The 17844-nt window shown below is 43.6% G+C and overlaps 1 protein-coding gene across 1 annotated transcript in view; it reads right to left on the bottom strand.

Annotated features, from left to right (window-relative positions):
- Nucleotides 1-434: 434 nt before the first annotated feature.
- LOC126106240 (AT-rich interactive domain-containing protein 1B-like) overlaps nt 435-17844 on the bottom strand; it is a 173006-nt gene continuing 155596 nt past the window's right edge. The window contains exons 6-7 of the mRNA XM_049912467.1: nt 11404-11684; nt 435-587 (exon numbers count right to left, since the gene is read on the bottom strand). Coding sequence (XP_049768424.1) covers nt 435-587; nt 11404-11684 — 434 coding nt within the window. The remainder of the gene's footprint in view (nt 588-11403; nt 11685-17844) is intronic.

Genomic DNA, 17844 nt, shown 5'->3' with positions numbered 1-17844 from the left:
TGGTCTAGCTTAAAAATTGTCTTAATAACGACTTTTTTTTTTTTAAAAAAAATCTTCATCTCTGTTCCACCCCTTAGGGTTGGTATTTTGAAAGACAGCTTGTTAAATGACGCACACAGTGTAAGCTCCACGTTCTTTCCTTAGCGGTTTTGTCTGGGGGATGAATAGTAAGTCAGAAATGACATTGCCTTTTATACAGTATATAGAGACAAAGAGAGCATCTTTAATCAAGGCCGTTTCATCTGGAATACTAATATCCACTGCTATTAGCGAAGTCACTTCCAATGTAAAAGACATCATACAGTTTGATATGGAACACCGCAATGACAATGATCAAAACTTGTCAATGAAGATACAGTATAAACAATATATGTAGACTGTGGTGGCAGTGAACGGGTTGTTCACTGTACAAGATCACATTTGGGATTGTGGCTTCAACCACAGCTAGGCCGTGTAAGGAGTCGGTGTGCTTGTCCTACCTGTATGCGGGCCTCGTTGAGCTTGGTGGTCCGAGCCAGTTCCTCGCGGCAGTAGATGTCCGGGTAGTGCGACTTGGAGAAGGCCGCCTCCAGCTCAGCCAGCTGCTCCTGCGGGAATTACAAGGCGTCTCAGCGTCACCAAGCAGTGAGGCCTGCCGGCCATCGGCACTTTGCACGGCTTGCAACAGGTGGAGGAGTGCAGAGAGGTGGGTTGGACAACTTTGAGAGCAATGCGTGTAGGAGCTGTGGAGAGAGAGAGTTTGGTGTGCGAGGGAGGAAGTTATGAAGCTGTAAGGAATAGTTCGTTCCCCTCTTCACACCAGTGCGTCTCTCTCTCCTTCTCTTCACTTGCAATCTAGAGCATAAACGAATTTATAAAATCAGAAACCACTTATGTCCAGTACCAGAAACGTTTCAAGAGAAGGTCTAATAATTGAAAGCTATTGAGAAAAATCCCACATTTTCTACTGCAGGGTATGTTATTCTAGATCCAAAAGGTTGCGCATACCTATAATAGGAACCGAAATATTAATATGTGTAACTATTGGACATGGCCGGTTTGTTCTCAACAGTGTGGGCGTGAGGGTTTCTACATCAAATGAATTGCAACAAATACCGTTTCACTGCGATTTATTAACGCATCAACAACATAATAATGCACAATATGTGCTGCATTGTAAACCATGATCTTTGGCCTAGACGTTCTTCCCCTTCTAGTTTGTGTATTTTCTGTTTCTCAGTCTTGCTTCCTTTATAACATCGTATTTACATTTGCTGCGAAAGCCTTTCCTTCTCTTTCTTCGCGGTTCTACATCACTCGTATTAGAAATGCTTCAACAATGCAGAATTAATAGTTAAACAATGTAATAATGTACTGAAGACTGAGTGTAATACTACTTGCAATGTAGTCATATAACGTTTATGTGCAGGGTGATTATCATTAAATTTTCAAAATGCAGTAGAAATAACACCACTGGTCAGAATGACATCAAATTGCAACGGAATGTTATCGGAGAAGGGGGAGACGTATGGCATAAGAACAAAAATAGTGTGAAAACTTATCAGTAGATGGCTCTGTATGTGTCAGAATACGTACATGAAAACGTCTGTCATGCGAATGACCATTTGAAGTTGGTGTAAACACGCCGGGTACACGGCTTTTCCTCCTTTCGCGTCTGCGACGTTCACTATGACTGTTCGAATGCAGGATCGCGCTCTGCTTGGAAAGCTGTAGTACAGGAATTATGACTGTGCACACGTCGCTCTGCAGAAGTTCCGGACACCGAAGGGTTTTTTTTTTAAAAAAAAGGCGTTGGTTCGATGAATGCCGTGGGTCTGGAGAAAATGATTCGTTTGGTGTGCAACCTGGTAGAGGGAGGAAACGAACTGATTCGATGTCAGTGGAAGCAGCGGCCACGGCAGTGCCGGAGGAGACGAGAGGTGGTGTGCAAACGCCTAGTGCACGGAGAATTGCCCGAACATTGGACATACCCGCTATCCGTTCAAAATTACTCGTGTGCATGGGTTGCTTCCTGTTGACCTGTCAGCAAGAGCGACCTTTCCTTTAGAATTTATTGCTCTCATGGAGGTGGACAACGGCTGGCCGTGGCAGATTATGTGGAAAGACGAAACCCCACTTCCATCGCCGGCCGCGGTGGCCGTGCGGTTCTGGCGCTGCAGTCCGGAACCGCGGGACTGCTACGGTCGCAGGTTCGAATCCTGCCTCGGGCATGGGTGTGTGTGATGTCCTTAGGTTAGTTAGGTTCAAGTAGTTCTAAGTTCTAGGGGACTTATGACCTAAGATGTTGAGTCCCATAGTGCTCAGAGCCGTTTCAACCATTCTTGAACCCACTTCCATCTCACAGGATATGTCAATACACAGAATTGACGAATATTAACAAAGGAAAATACGCACGTAAATCAACCAGAAACACTTCAAACTGAAAAAGTCACTGTTTGGTGCGGGTTTACGGCATCATTTATCACGCGGCCATATTTTTTCGAAGAGACAGGTGCTGTTACCTGTACCGTTACTGGTAAGCGCTATGAGTGTCTTTTGCGCAACCACGTCATATTTGATGCAAGATGGCGCTCCTCCGCACATTACAAATCCAGTTAAGCAGCTGCTGACGCTACATTTCGGAAATGCTAGAATTATCAGCCGCCTTTTCTCTAAAGCCTGGCCGTCCTTTGTGACTTCTGGCTGTGGGGCTATATGGAAGATGTTGTGTTCAGTGTTCCGACTGCAAACTTAGCTGCATTCAAGGCTGGCATTGCGCAGCACATTCTGAACGTGACCTCGGAAACATTTCGATCAGTTGTGGAACATGCAGTTTCTCCGTTTCAACTTGTTTCAGAAAACGGTGGGCAGCATATTGAATATGTTGTGCCCCAGGCACACGGAAATTAATAATGCGATTTGATTTTGATTGATGCTTTTTATGCGGTTTTTGGCCTCTGGACAATTTAAAACCAATGCGAGTGACGCTTTTTATGCGGTTTTTTTGTCTCAGGACACTTAAATATCAATTTTTCCCATCCGATGTGGTATGACCTAGCCGTGGTGGATGGTCTTACGTGACTAACAGTAACACACCTGCACATCCATGCACACCGAGCAGTACAGTTTGTCTAACGTCACACTTACGCTTCAGGCATTGTTGTATGATTAATTTGTCATTTGTAGCCGACCACTATTAAATTATGATGGTTACAACGCCATCTATTTCTACATTTTGTAACTATTTTTTTCCTCTGACATACGTTTTACCCCTTCTCCGATAATATTCCGTTGCAATTTCACGTCATTCTGACCAGTGGTGTTATTTCTAAAGCGGTTTGAAAGTTTAACTTTAATTATAATCACTCTGTACATTATTAACTGTCAATTGTCTAGCACCTTAGAAAACAGAGTAAACTACCAAGGAAAGCAACGAGAAATCAAACAGAATGATATTTCCGCTAATTAAACATAGAAATTCGTCATTTCACTGAACGTGAGACGTTTATGAACAAAACGGTAACATTTACCTTCTCATAACATGGAAATCATTAAGAGGGCATCAGGTATTCCTATTACAATCAGTGTCACTACCTTCAAAGAGACATAATGCGCCATTGTCCCATTTCGCAAAACATGTGGACATGAGGGGTTTCTGATTTTATCGATTCAAACAATAAATCGCGGTTTGAGTTCTTGTCCTGGTACATATTTCTATTCGTTGCTCCATGGAAATAAAAATGTGCCTTCTACAGTTAATAGCTAGTCCCAGAAATATATGTTTTGTACATATTTTATTGAGTAAGGTTGGTCAGTTACACATTATGCAGTCATGAATTCGTGATGGCGGAAGAATCAAGTTCGCGTCGGTACAGCTTTTTTCTCAATGTATATTGTTTACCAACTACAGCATACGCACCGTCCACGAACAGAACTGGCAGTTGTCCACAAGTACTGAAGTAGGCCTATGAGGATCCGTCGTCGTAACTTATGACTCAAAATAATATATTCCTACAGTGCAGTGATAAACTTTAACTTCAGTAAATGCCGCTTGAAAGGCCTAGAATTTGTAATAACAGTCAATCGGACTGTCCGCGGGTAGGATTATGTAAGTTACAGACAGTGTTATGTCATGGAATGAAGTTATGCTCGTACATTATATTGCGGCGGACCATAAGAATAATACCAAAACACAGCAAAAATTCATAGGCAAGGATGCGATAAACGCCTCGATTAAGCCTTAACATTTGTCACAACACTATATATCCAAGCAATACCGCAAAAAACCTTTCCATTCAAATATGACTTCCAATAAGCGTAACTGTATGTCTGTAAAATCATTTTTGCCAACTGCTGCATGACAAAAATGAGCAGTAAGGGAGTGTCCGGGCAAAGTGGCCACGGGGGTTCTGGCATGGCGCGGGACCTGCTTTAGCTTATTCTCCCTGGAGGGCACCGCCACGCCGTGAAACCTAACCTGTTTGCAGTGCCGTTCCCCAGTGTTATAAAAATGTTAGTGGATTTTGGTTATCCTGATGTAAGGTAAATGACCAGTTTGTGTATTTGTTGTGGCGAGGGAAAGTTACTTATGCCTCTTTAATGAAATTTTGCTGAAACTGTCATATCTGACTCCATACGCTATTGAAAATTCGGTCCCGCTATTAGAGAGTGTACAAATTTTGTATAATGGCATCATTGTGGTTTAAGCGGCCATCGCGGAGGTTAGTTCTGTCCACTTCGTGCAGGGGCCGAAATACAATACTGGCCATTAAAATTGCTACACCAAGAAGAAATGCAGATGATAAACGTGTATTCATTGGACAAATATATTACACTAGAACTGACATGTGATTACATTTCCTCGCAATTTGGGTGCATAGATCCTGAGAAACCTGTACCCAGAACAACCACCTCTGGCCGTAATAACGGCCTTGATACGCCTAGGCATTGAGTCAAACAGAGCTTGGATGGCGTGTACAGGTACAGCTGCCCATGCAGCTTCAACACGATACCACAGTTCATCAAGAGTAGTGACTGGCGTACTGTGACGAGCCACCATTGACCAGACGTTTTCAGTTGGTGAGAGATCTGGAGAATGTGCTGGCCAGGGCAGCAGTCGAACATTTTCTGTATCCAGAAAGGCCCGTACATGACCTGCAACATGCGGTCGTGCATTATCCTGCTGAAATCTAGGGTTTCGCAGGGATCGAATGAAGGGTAGAGCCACGAGTCGTAACACATCTGAAATGTAACGTCCACTGTTCAAAGTGCCGTCAATGCGAACAAGAGGTGACCGAAACGTGTAACCAATGGCACCCCATGCCATCACGCCGGGTCATACGCCAGTATGGCGTTGACGAATACATGCTTCCAATGTGCGTTCACCGCGATGTGGCCAAACACGGATGCGAGCATCATGATGCTGTAAACAGAACCTGGATTCATCCGAAAAAATGACGTCTTGCCATTCGTGCACCCAGGTTCGTCGTTGAGTACAACATCGCAGGCGCTCCTGTCTGTGATGCAGCGTCGAGGGTAACCGCAGCTATTGTCTCCGAGCTGATAGTCCATGCTGCTGCAAACGTCGTCGAACTGTTCGTGCAGATGGTTGTAGTCTTGCAAATGTCCCCATCTGTTGACTCAGGGATCGAGACGTGCGTGCACGATCCGTTACAGGCATGCGGATAAGATGTCTGTCATCTCGACTGCTGGTGATACGAGGCCGTTGGGACACAGTACGGCGTTCCGTATTACCCTCCTGAACCCACCGATTCCATATTCTGCTATCAGTCATTGGATCTCGACCAACGCGATCAGCAATGTTGCGATACGATAAACCGCAATCGCGATAGGCTACAATCCGACCTTTATCAAAGTCGGAAACGTGATGGTACGCATTTCTCCTCCTTACACGAGGCATCACAACAACGTTTCACTAGGCAACGCCGGTCAACTGCTGTTTGTGTATGAGAAATCGGTTGGGAAGTTTCCTCATGTCAGCACGTTGTAGGTGTCGCCTTCGGCATCAACTTTGTGTGAATGCTCTGAAAAGCTAATCATTTGCCTATCACAGCATCTTCTTCCTGTCGGTTAAATTTCGCGTCGGTAGCACGTCATCTTCGTGGTGCAGCAATTTTAATGGCCAGTAGTGTATATATATCAAAAAAGGTTTTGATTCACCCCGGTTCCCAGAACTCTTGAAGACAGACAATGACTGTAGATATTGTATCACAGACACAGTCTCTTTGACTGTTCACAGATCTCACTAAACCCGTCCAAAGATGTAAACAACCGTGCATGTCCAGTGCCTATTAGACGGAGGGGGTCCGGCAGACGATCAGTTCCTCTCATTCCACCAGGAAGGAGGTACACGGCTCGTGTTGTCTGTAGTTCAACCATGCCTAGATGGTCAACACCGCGGTTCGATCGCGTCCGCATTGTTACTTTCTGCCAGGAAGGGCTCTCAGCAAGGAAAGTGTCCAGGCGTCTCGGAGTGAACCAAAGTGATGTTGTTCGGGCATGGAGGAGATACAGAGAGACAGGAACTGTCGATGACATGTCTCGCTCAGGCCCCCCAAGGGCTACTACTGCAGTGGATGACCGCTACCTACGGATTGTGGCTCGGAGGAACCCTGACAGCAACGCCACCATGTTGAATAACGCTTTTAGTGCAGCCACAGGACGTCGTTTTACGACTCAAACTGTGTGCATTAGGCTGCATGATGCGCAGCTTCTATCCCGACGTCCATGGCGAACTTCATCTTCGCAACCACAACACCATGCAGCGCGGTACAGATGGGCCCAACGACATGCCGAATGGACCACTCAGGATTGGCATCATGTTCTATTCACCGATGAGTGTCGCATATGACTTCAACCAGACAATCGTCGGAGACGTGTTTGGAGGCAACCCAGTCAGGCTGAACGCCTTAGACACACTGTCCAGCGAATACAGCAAAGTGGAAATTCCCTGCTGCCTTGGGGTGGCATTGTGTGCGGCCGAGGTACTCCGCTGGTGGTCATGGAAGGCGCAGTAAAGGCTATATGATACGTGAATGCCATCCTCCGACCGATAGTGCAACCATGTCGGCAGCATATTGGCGAGGCATTCGCTTTCATGGACGACAATTCGTGCCCCCATCGTGCCTATCGTGTGACTGACTTCTTTCAGGATAATGACATCGCTCGACTAGAGTGGTCAGCATGTTCTCCAGACATGAACCCTATCGAACATGCCTGGGATAGATGAAAAAGGATTGTGCATGGATGACGTCACGCACCTACCATTCTGATGGATCTACGCCGAATCGTCATTGAGGAGAAGGACAATCTGGATCAACAGTGCCTTAATGAACTTGTGGATAGTATGCCACTACGAAAACAGGCATGCATCAATGCAAGAGGACGTGCTACTGGTTATTAGACGTTCCGGTGTGTACAGCGATCTGGACCACGACCCCTGAAGGTCTCGCTGTATGGTGGTACAACATGCAATGTGTGATTTTCAGGAGCAATAAAAAGGGAAGAAATGATGTTTATGTTGATCTCAATTCCAGTTTTCTACACAGGTTCCGGAACTCTCGGAATGCAAAATCTTTTTATGATATATACTTTTATATATTAAACAGTTTTTATCCCTTATTTTTAAGTTTGAAAGTAAGTGGACATTTTGCCACCTTGTGAAAGTTGAACTGTTAAAAGTACTTAATGTGATCCTGAGGTAATTAAAGTAGTCGGTAGTATACTTAAGCAGTTGCAAATTGGAATCACTCATCTCTATGCATTTCCGTCTCTTGCTACTCAGCTTAAAAAGTGGGAATACCTTAGCCTGGTTACTTTGCTCAGCCCTCCGTCAGATGAGTTTACGCGAATGCGTGAGTGAATTAATCTCGTTCGTTACTGTTGGCGGCACTGTTTTTTTGTAACGAAGTGATTTCGACACGTTGATTGGATACAAGCCATTGTGATCAGCGTTGATATTTAAATTGTGCCGTGCCTCTTTTCCCATGAAATTTTTAATTCTGCTGTTCTGTGTGTTTTGGTACTGATTGATATTCTCTCTCTCTCTCTCTCTCTCTCTCTCTCTCTCTCTCTCTCTCTGTGTGTGTGTGTGTGTGTGTGTGTGTGTGTGTGTGTGTGTTGGGGCTGTCTAAAGTTCCATAACTATGTGTCGCTTCCGCTACTTAAAATTGCCTATTAATTAACTAATTAATTATACCAGCCAACTGTCCGATTGCCAATTACTGGATGAACAGTTTGGCATCACCGGCCACGAGAAGCTGCTGTAATTGCGTGTTTACCCACGAACAATCAAGTTAGGTCATGCGACCGTCTTCAAGTCACGGGTTAACATTCCATCGGATTAAAGGAAGCTTCCTTTACTTGAAATACATAATTATGATGAATTGGAGAACTATGTATTTCACATCGAGTAACGTTCCTTCAACCTAGTGTAATGTTAACCCGTGACTTGAAGGTGGCCGCTTGACCAAAACTATTTGTGAACAAACACGTAATTATTTCAGCTTTTCCTAGCAATGGCACTCTGTAAATTCACTGAAGCTGTGCGTCACTGTTTGCAGAAAACAAATTATTAATTCAAAAAGGAGGCTTCCCGTCATAAATTCTGCGACGTACCATTGTAATTTTCTAGTTTCAATGAACCTCTGATATATTTCAAGTAAGTAGGTAGGCGTTGTAAATCCACGGCTATTGTTGACCAGTAATTAAAAATGATTTGTGTAGATGAATTGATTATCATCGCATTTTATGTGAATACCACATTTATTGCAATGCACTGGTAGGAAAGAGGAGAAATTTTATTTCAGCTTATCTTGTTGCGGCGTCAATGTGCAGGGATCGTTAAATTACATCCAAGTATGCCAAAAAATGAGGTCGGACTTGCTATGAAATATTTTGTGAAATTCCGCGCATTTTACTACAGACTTCACTGTCATACTCATAAAACTCACAAACCTTTGCATGTAACTAGGCAAAGTCTTGAAACAGATGCATTAACGGCGTAAAACTGTTCGTTACGAGTCCTCTGCACTACCAAGACAATCACTAACTCAGCCACAACTGCTCACCACACATGGCGCCAACTTACTACCAAAGACAATGATGTATCTAAGGTAACTTCCAAAGATATTACACTGATATTAAAATCTGAACTCTGATAATAATTTTAGGTACATTAAAAGTACAAATTCATGTGTTACTGCAGAATATAATTTGTATTAATATCTGTAATTATTATTTTAACCAGTTAGGTTTTAACTCGATACAAGAAACCTTGGATGACTATTCTTTTCGGGATTACCGTAATTGTGTCTTTTCAATAAGTACAAGATGCTCCAATAATAAACTTGAAATATGACGCTAATGACTGAAATCTATGTGGATACAATGAGCTCCCAAGCAAAAATTGACATACGTGAAATGTATTCCCAGCTGCAAATACTAATATCCATCAGCTGTACGAGGGAATGAGGACAATGACAATTTGTGCCGGACCGGGATTCGAACCCGAATTTCCTGCTTTACGCGGGCGGTCGCCTTAACAGCTTCGGCTATCTGCGCACGACTCACGGCCGAACCCCAACTTCCACGTGTTGTCGTTCCTGCTACACAACCTGTACTCGTACACATACTATATAATTCCCGTGCAAGGGAGGACGTTTTAATTTATGGTTGCTGTCTGGTATCGGAAGATAAATACGATGTTGCAGTGCATGTACTGTTAAGAACGAAGAATGTTCCTTCGGACATGCAAGCGCCTATGGCCGTTATAGAGTGAAAGCGAATAGGAACACCCAACAGCCATATATGGAAGTTTTGGTGTGGCCTTGAGTCATACACGGATAGCCAAAGCAGTTAAGCGACTGCTCACGTAAAGCGGGAAATGCGAGTTCTAGTACCGATCCGACACAAGTTTTCGTTTTGGTCTTTCCCTTATACAGCCAATTGATACATTTCATGTACTAAGTGCATTCAAGTTCTAAGGCCTCCGATTATTTTTCTCCAGACTGGAAAGAGATAGAAACATGCGCATTGTTTTAAAAAGAGGCTGCATTCATTGTCAATACGTCCCAGAGATGGCAGCACCGTACGGCAGGTGGAATTTTACCGCCAGCGGCGAGAATGAGAACTGTTTTAAATACTTAAAATGGCGACGTTTTCCTTATTTGAACAGTGTGCAATCATTCGTTTTCTGAATTTGCGTGGTGTGAAACCAATTGAAATTCATCGACAGTTGAAGGACACATGTGGTGATGGAGTTATGGATGTGTCGAAAGTGCGTCCATGGGTGCGACAGTTTAATGAAGGCAGAACATCGTGTGACAACAAACCGAAACAACTTCAGGCTCGCACAAGCCGGTCTGACGACATGATCGAGAAAGTGGAGAGAATTGTTTTGTGGGATCGCCGAATGACTGTTGAACAGATCGCCTCCAGAGTTGGCATTTCTGTGGGTTCTGTGCACACAATCCTGCATGACGACCTGAAAATGCGAAAAGTGTCATCCACGTGGGTGCCACGAATGCTGACGGACGACCACATGGCTGCCCGTGTGGCATTTTGCCCAGCAATGTTGACGCGCAACGACAGCATGAATGGGACTTTCTTTTCGTCGGTTGTGATAATGGATGAGACGTGGATGCCATTTTTCAATCCAGAAACAAAGCGCCAGTCAGCTCAATGAAAGCACACAGATTCACCGCCACCAAAAAAATTTCGGGTAACCACCAGTGCTGAAAAAATGATGGTGTCCATGTTCTGGGACAGCGAGGGCGTAATCCTTACCCATTGCGTTCCAAAGGGCACTACGGTAACAGGTGCATCCTACGAAAATGTTTTGAAGAACAAATTCCTTCCTGCACTGCAACAAAAACGTCCGGGAAGGGCTGTGCGTGTGCTGTTTCACCAAGACAACGCACCCGCACATCGAGCTAACGTTACGCAACAGTTTCTTCGTGATAACAACTTTGAAGTGATTCCTCATGCTCCCTACTCACCTGACCTGGCTCCTAGTGACTTTTAGCTTTTTCCAACAGTGAAAGACACTCTCCGTGGCCGCACATTCACCAGCCGTGCTGCTATTCCCTCAGCGATTTTCCATTGGTCAAAACAGACTCCTAAAGAAGCCTTCGCCGCTGCCATGAAATCATGGCGTCAGCGTTGTGAAAAATGTGTACGTCTGTAGGGCGGTTACGTCGAGAAGTAACGCCAGTTTCATCGATTTCGGGTGAGTAGTTAATTAGAAAAAAAAAATCGGAGGCCTTAGAACTTGAATGCACCTCGTATTTCATAACTGCTTTAGTCACCGTAGTGTGAAAGCGGGTATAGATGGATGCAGTAAGGATCACAAGACATAAACCTTGTGTCGTTAGAGGGTAGAGCAGAGTGTCGTTGGTCGCTTACCTGGGTGAAGGTGGTCCTGTGGCGACGTCGCGCGGGCGTGGGGCAGGAGGCGGTGGTAGGCGTGTGGCCGGCGTGCGGGGGCGGCGCGGGCGACGGTCCGCCCCCAGAGCCGCCCCCCAGCAGCGCCGCGGTCGCCGGCTCCGGCTTGAGCTTCTTGAAGGCGCCCTCGGCTCCTGCAGCACACAGTGGCCACCGGCCGTCTGCAGAGGGCGGGCGCTCAGCGCTCACCGCCAACGGATCTCTCAATGGTGGAGGGGCGCGAGCGAGCCACTGGCTGAGGTCTGCAGCCAGACGGAATGTTGGGAGTCTGCAGGAGCGAGAGGTAGCAGCGAGGTGGCTCTGCGTGAGGAGGTGGGAGGTGGGGGTCAAGCACAGTGGAGCATGGGTCCAAGGGGAGCTGGGATCGTCATCGTCACATGTGGTGTTAGGAGTCTGTGGATCAATCGTAGCAGCCAAGTGGCTCTATTTGGAGTATGAGGGAGGTCAGTGTCATCGAAGGTCTAAGAGGTGTCTTATTCCAAAGGGCGTGTTGGGATTGTACAGGGACCAAGGCTAGCAACTACTCTCCTGTTGTAGAGTGAGAGTGGTACAGGGCCCACGAAGGAGGCTAGGCTCCTTATGGACCTGATGGATCAATAGTGCCAAAGGGGATGCTGAAATGTTGGGAGTTTTGAGTGACTTACGCTAGCAGCATTGAAGCCCTACTGGGGAGGGATTCTCTAGCAGTGCAGGGGCAAGAGTAGGGCTAAGATTCTCGTGGATCCGAGTGATGGGAGTTTTGAGTGACTAACGCTAGCAGCATTGTAGCCCTACTGGAGAGGGATTCTGTAGTAGTGCAGGGTTAAGAATAGGGCTAAGATTCTCGTGGATCCGAATGATGTTTACTGCCAAAGAGAATTTTGAAATTTTTGGATTTCTGAACATGGTAGTCCTATGGCAGAGTGCCTCTACACCAGTACAGGAACATGAGGAAGGCCAAGCTCCTCACAGGTCTGATGTACAAAAGGAGTCTTGGAAGTCTGCAGTTAACGAGACTAGCAATATGATAGTCCTAGAAGAGAGTATACTTATACACTAGTGTAGGGGCATGAGGACGCCAGGATCAACATGGGTCTAATGCCTGGAGATATAGGGAATGTTGGGCATTTAAATGGACTTGAACTAGCGCAGTAGTTGCTGTACAGGAAAAGTCTCTGTAATAATGTAGAGGTACAACAGAGGCTAGGACCAACATGGATCAGGGGTCCAGAAGGGAACATCAGCAATCTGTAGAAACCAAGTATAGCAGTTGAGTGGTTTTAATTCAGAGAACCTCTACAACTGTAGAGAAAGACCAGGGCCATTGCTGTTCCGATGTTGAATGACAGTGGGAATAATGGAAGTTTTCAAGGAACAAAGCTAGCAGTAAAGTGTCACTGGAGAATGCCTCTATAAAGGTATAGGGGCACAGAGGAAGGTAGGGACTCAACTGCGTAGATTGATTCCTAGCAGTAAAGGAAATACTGCAGGTCTGCAGGGATCAACGCTAGCAGCATGGTAGGTCTACTGAAGAGTACATGTACCATGGTGTGGGAGCACAGTGGAGGCTAGTGTCGTTAGAGACGAGGCTGAAGTACTGTAGCAATGGAAATGGCGAGAGTTTTCAGGGACCAATGGTGGCAACATGCTAGTCCTATTGGGGAGTAACTAAAATGGTGCAGTGGTGCAAGGGAAGCTATGGACTCCGTTTAACTCATTGATGTCTACTGCCAAAGGGAATGTTTGGACGATGGCTAGCTGCAAGGTAGTACTGGAGAGTGCCTCAACAGTGGTACAGAGGAATAAGGAAGACTAAGAGACTCATGGACTGGATTGCTCTATAGTACAAAAAGGTATGTTGGGAATCTGAAAGCAGCTTTACCTACTGGGGTGATGCTGTGCGATGGTGAACAGTCATTGGGTCATGGCAGAGTAAGAGTGGGGAGTAGTGTATGACAAGTACTTTTGTAGTGAAACGCAAACTGATACAATGCGACAATGGAAAAACACCATGCGGCAGTGGAAAGACACAATTTAATGTTGGAAGCTACGCTCAGAAAAAATATGAGTAGCTCAAAAACTGAAAGTTGGAAGTCTGCAGTAGTCAGGACTAGCTCACAAGTTTTTTCCGCTAGAATTTAACTCACAGCATTCGAATTCATTTCATTATGTCAATAATGATTTAAGAAGTTACTGTTTTTATTTATGACATAGATCATCCCAATCAAAACTCAGAAATCACAGTAGGCAGTGGCTGAGGGACGCCACATGGGATAAAATACACTGGGTGTTCCACAGGAATCGATCATGGGACCGCTACTGTTCCCGCACTATGTTAAAAATCATTCATTTTTACAAAGATCATTCATTTTCTCAAATGATACATGTGTGACGGTCAGGGCAAGTACATATGCACCAGCGTATGCAATAGTAAATTATGTCTGTGTAAAAGCTCCTAATTAGTAGTTCTGGATTACCGTATGAAAAACTACACCTCACCCCGATTTGTGCTTTAAAAACTCCGCAACCCGAATTAACATACAACAACAACAATAATAGATAATAAACAACACAGAAGTTTTAAATTGTAAGATATGCACGTTGCTATAAACATAAACTGAAGAAATGTGTAGGTGAAGGTGGGGTACAGTGTAACATGGAGCACAGAGTAACATTTGGATTTGAGTAATTTATCACTTTAGCAGCCTTGTATTTAACCTATTTGCAAATGTCACTTGTTACCCTATATGGCCAGTGTACTATGGAAGCGATTAACATTCATATTTGATACGTAGTGAAGAAAATGGGTTTCGAGGTATGTGAAGTAAATTTTTATCATAATACAATATTTTTTTTCTTTTATTTACAGTAATGAACAATTGCCGTAATTCTGAGAACTATGATCATAGTCATATAGTATTGTATCATACCGTATTACACTTCAAAATGAGAACCAAGAAGAACTCTTGAGGGCAGCTGTGCAAGGTGATCATGTTTTAACATGGTTTCCTGGCAAGAATCCATTTCACTGTATCGGGTAGGTGATCACGAATAAGGATGATATCTTTGAAGTGACATTTTTCCGTAGGGGAGCCGAAAATGCAAATGCATTTGTGCATCTTCATATAACTTATACAACATACGTGTAAGGAGAAAGTATGATAATGATTTTACCAAGACCTCTTATCTTGGGGAAAACCAGAAGGGAGAATGGATATTTGAATTATGATGCCAGTCTGAAAAGTTTTAATATTCGACGAATACTGTAAAAAAGTTGAATTTATTTTGAAAGAATCTAAATATTAATTTTATCGAGCATTTAATTGTAGCTTGTAGTCTGAAGCACTTGAATAATACAAATTATGTCAATGTAGTTTTTTATACCTGTTACACTGTATGCCAGTACATATTACACCCTGCCCCGCTCTGGCGCGCGCTATAACGGTTTACATTCACACATAACGTTGTCGGTAGGAAAATCAAATTTAAGTCACACTGAGTATGTGAGCTTCAAATGACTGCTAAAAGATCCTTAAAGAAAAATACTTAAAAGGAACAATGTCTTCACAAATATATTTCCCAAAATTGGAGAAAATAACTTTTCTGTTATACTGTGTCCCCCTTTCCCCTACAGTAGACCCGATGAAGCATATAGATCAAGTACTTATGTCCTATGAATAAATCACGCTTTGGGACATAGAAATCAGCAAGTTTACAAACTTTGTTCATTTTTACACATTGAAAGTAATTAGGTCATGTACTAATCACGTAGATAACACATGCGACTATTTGTAACAGCAGGTGATGCCATCAATCAATATCCCCACAAGTTCTTGTTTTATGGGACTTGGTCGTGAACCCAGTTCTTTAAAAAATCGAACTCCCACACAAACTTGTGAGTACTCTACAAATGAGTTTTAATGTTTTAAATATTTTACGTTATCCATGTACGTGAAAAAAAAGTTTATAAAAAGTTTGAAATTATTTGTTAAATTTTTTGGAAGTTGCTAAGATCCCTCATTATGAAACACTTGATGTGTATACGCTGGATAAATTGCGCTCCATTTTAAGGAAAAGCTAGTTTTTCACGCAGCTCAATGTTTATGACGTCGTATCTCCTGAAAGTGTGTCATACAATGATATAATTTAGGCTGTACATTCAGAGGCACACGTGGATACAGTCTGTAAAATGTGTTGCGAATAGATTTAGTAGTAAAGAAGTAATAACTTAAAACGTCACGCCTAATGCTGAAGAATTACTGCATGAACAGTAAAAGTGTAGTAAATGATGATTATTTTTCCTTTGATCATTTTGAGGGGGTGGGTTTATCAGTAGGATAAAGCTTCTGTATGGTTTAACACGTATAAAGTTTGATGGAAGTTGGTAGGTGCCCTCTTCTCAGATACTGGGTGAATAAAGTCCGGGTGATTTGCGAGCCGTCAGTTAGGCTGCCTCAAGATATCTACACAGTTTCTAACTGTGCTAGTTGTCTTACTGTGTGAAGCACTCAACGTTAGATTATATAACGTGATGAATAGATTATGACAGCATCACAAATTTTTAAATTCGGTCAACATTTATAATAAATATTGAGATTAAATAACTGTGAACGATTAACTGTATTAGTCGGTTAGCAATAAATATTAGTGCAGTCAATTGGGTATTTCATACTCGAAGACATTTGTGAATTATTTTCCAAGCAGAATTCATCTTCATGTACGTCTACATCTACATGGTTACTGTGCAATCCAGAATTAAGTGGCCTTCAGAGGGTTCACCGAACCATCTTCAACCTAGTTTTCCATTCGCCGATTTCCACCAATCACAAACAATAATGAAAACACCAGTCTAAACGTCGGGTTTCCACCAATGATAAGAAATAATAAAAACACCAATAAAGAGCTTCTAACATCCCTCTTCTTCATCCTTAACAGCCTATCAGAATTAGATAACAGCGACGCGTGGAGGTATATAAGAAACAAAGCTCTCTTAATAGTAAACAAAAAGACCCTGAAAAAGGCCACTTGCAACAGTGACTAAACCGCCGGTAGTTTTACGTATTGACAATGCGGTCATAAGCCCAGAAAAATTTTATTGACTATCACAATGGCCGCGGAAGCCTACTTTTATATTTATCTACTGTTCCAATCTCGAACAGAGGGCTGGAAAAACGAACTCTTAAATCTTTCCGTGCGAACCATGATTTCTCATATTTTTTATGATGATAATTTCTCTCAGTGTAGTTGGGCACCAAAAAAATATTTTCACAATCGGAAGAGAAAGTTGGTGATTCAAATATGAGTAGCAACTAAAATCACGCTTTTGCTACCCCCCCCCCCCCCCCCCCCCAACGCGCTTATCATATTCCGTGATACTCTCCCTCCCTTTTCGTAATTACACATAACGAGTCACCGTTCTTTGAAACTGTTTGATGTCGTCCTTCAATTCCCACTGGTAACAATCTCATACGAGCGCAGCAATACTCCAGAAGAGAACGGACAAGAGTAGTGTAGGCGATCTCTTTAGTAGACCTCCTGCATTTTCTGAATGTTCTGCCAATTAATGAAAGTCTTTGGTTTGGTTTCCCCACAATATTATCTGTGTAATCCTCCCAATTCAAGAAATTCGTAATTGTAATCCGTCAGTACTTACTTGAATTTACAGCCTTTGCATTTGTTTGATTTATCGTGTAACGGAAATTTAGCAGGTTCTTTTTACTACTCGTGTGGACGATCTCACGTTTCTCGTTATTTAGAGTCAACTGCAACTTTTTGCACCATATAGATATCTTGCCTGAATCATTTTGCAATTGGTTCTGATCATCTGACGACTTTACGAGATGGTAAATGACAGCATCAATCTAAGAGCGCTTCTCTGATTGTCTCCTATAACAGTTGTGTTATGTGGGCTGCATGACACAGGCGAAATCTCTAACCAGACCCTTTTAATTGGCGGGTGATGCTATTCCCTACGCATCTTTACGTGCTCACTGTTCGCTCAAAACCGAAAAGAGCGACGCAACACGATCGACGTTCATACTAGAGACACTGCCCAACACATCTGTGTAAAGCTTTACCGGATATTCCCAGTGGTTGCCATTTCGCAACCGATGGCAACTGACTTTCTGGACAACCGTCGTATTTCTGTTTTAATCCATGACTTTCCGTCCATTATCACTAACTGTTCAAATGGTTCAAATGGCTCTGAGCACTATGGGACTTAACATCTATGGTCATCAGTCCCCTAGAACTTAGAACTACTTAAACCTAACTAAGCTAAGGACATCACACAACACCCAGCCATCACGAGGCAGAGAAAATCCCTGACCCCGCCGGGAATCGAACCCGGGAACCCGGGCGTGGGAAGCGAGAACGCTACCGCACGACCACGAGATGCGGGCAATATCACTAACTGTGACCTTT

The sequence above is a fragment of the Schistocerca cancellata genome, chromosome 10 (genome assembly GCF_023864275.1).
Source record: "Schistocerca cancellata isolate TAMUIC-IGC-003103 chromosome 10, iqSchCanc2.1, whole genome shotgun sequence".
NCBI lineage: Eukaryota > Metazoa > Arthropoda > Insecta > Orthoptera > Acrididae > Schistocerca > Schistocerca cancellata.
Note: the sequence above shows the minus strand (reverse complement) of the source record. Positions and strands in the feature narration are given on the sequence as shown.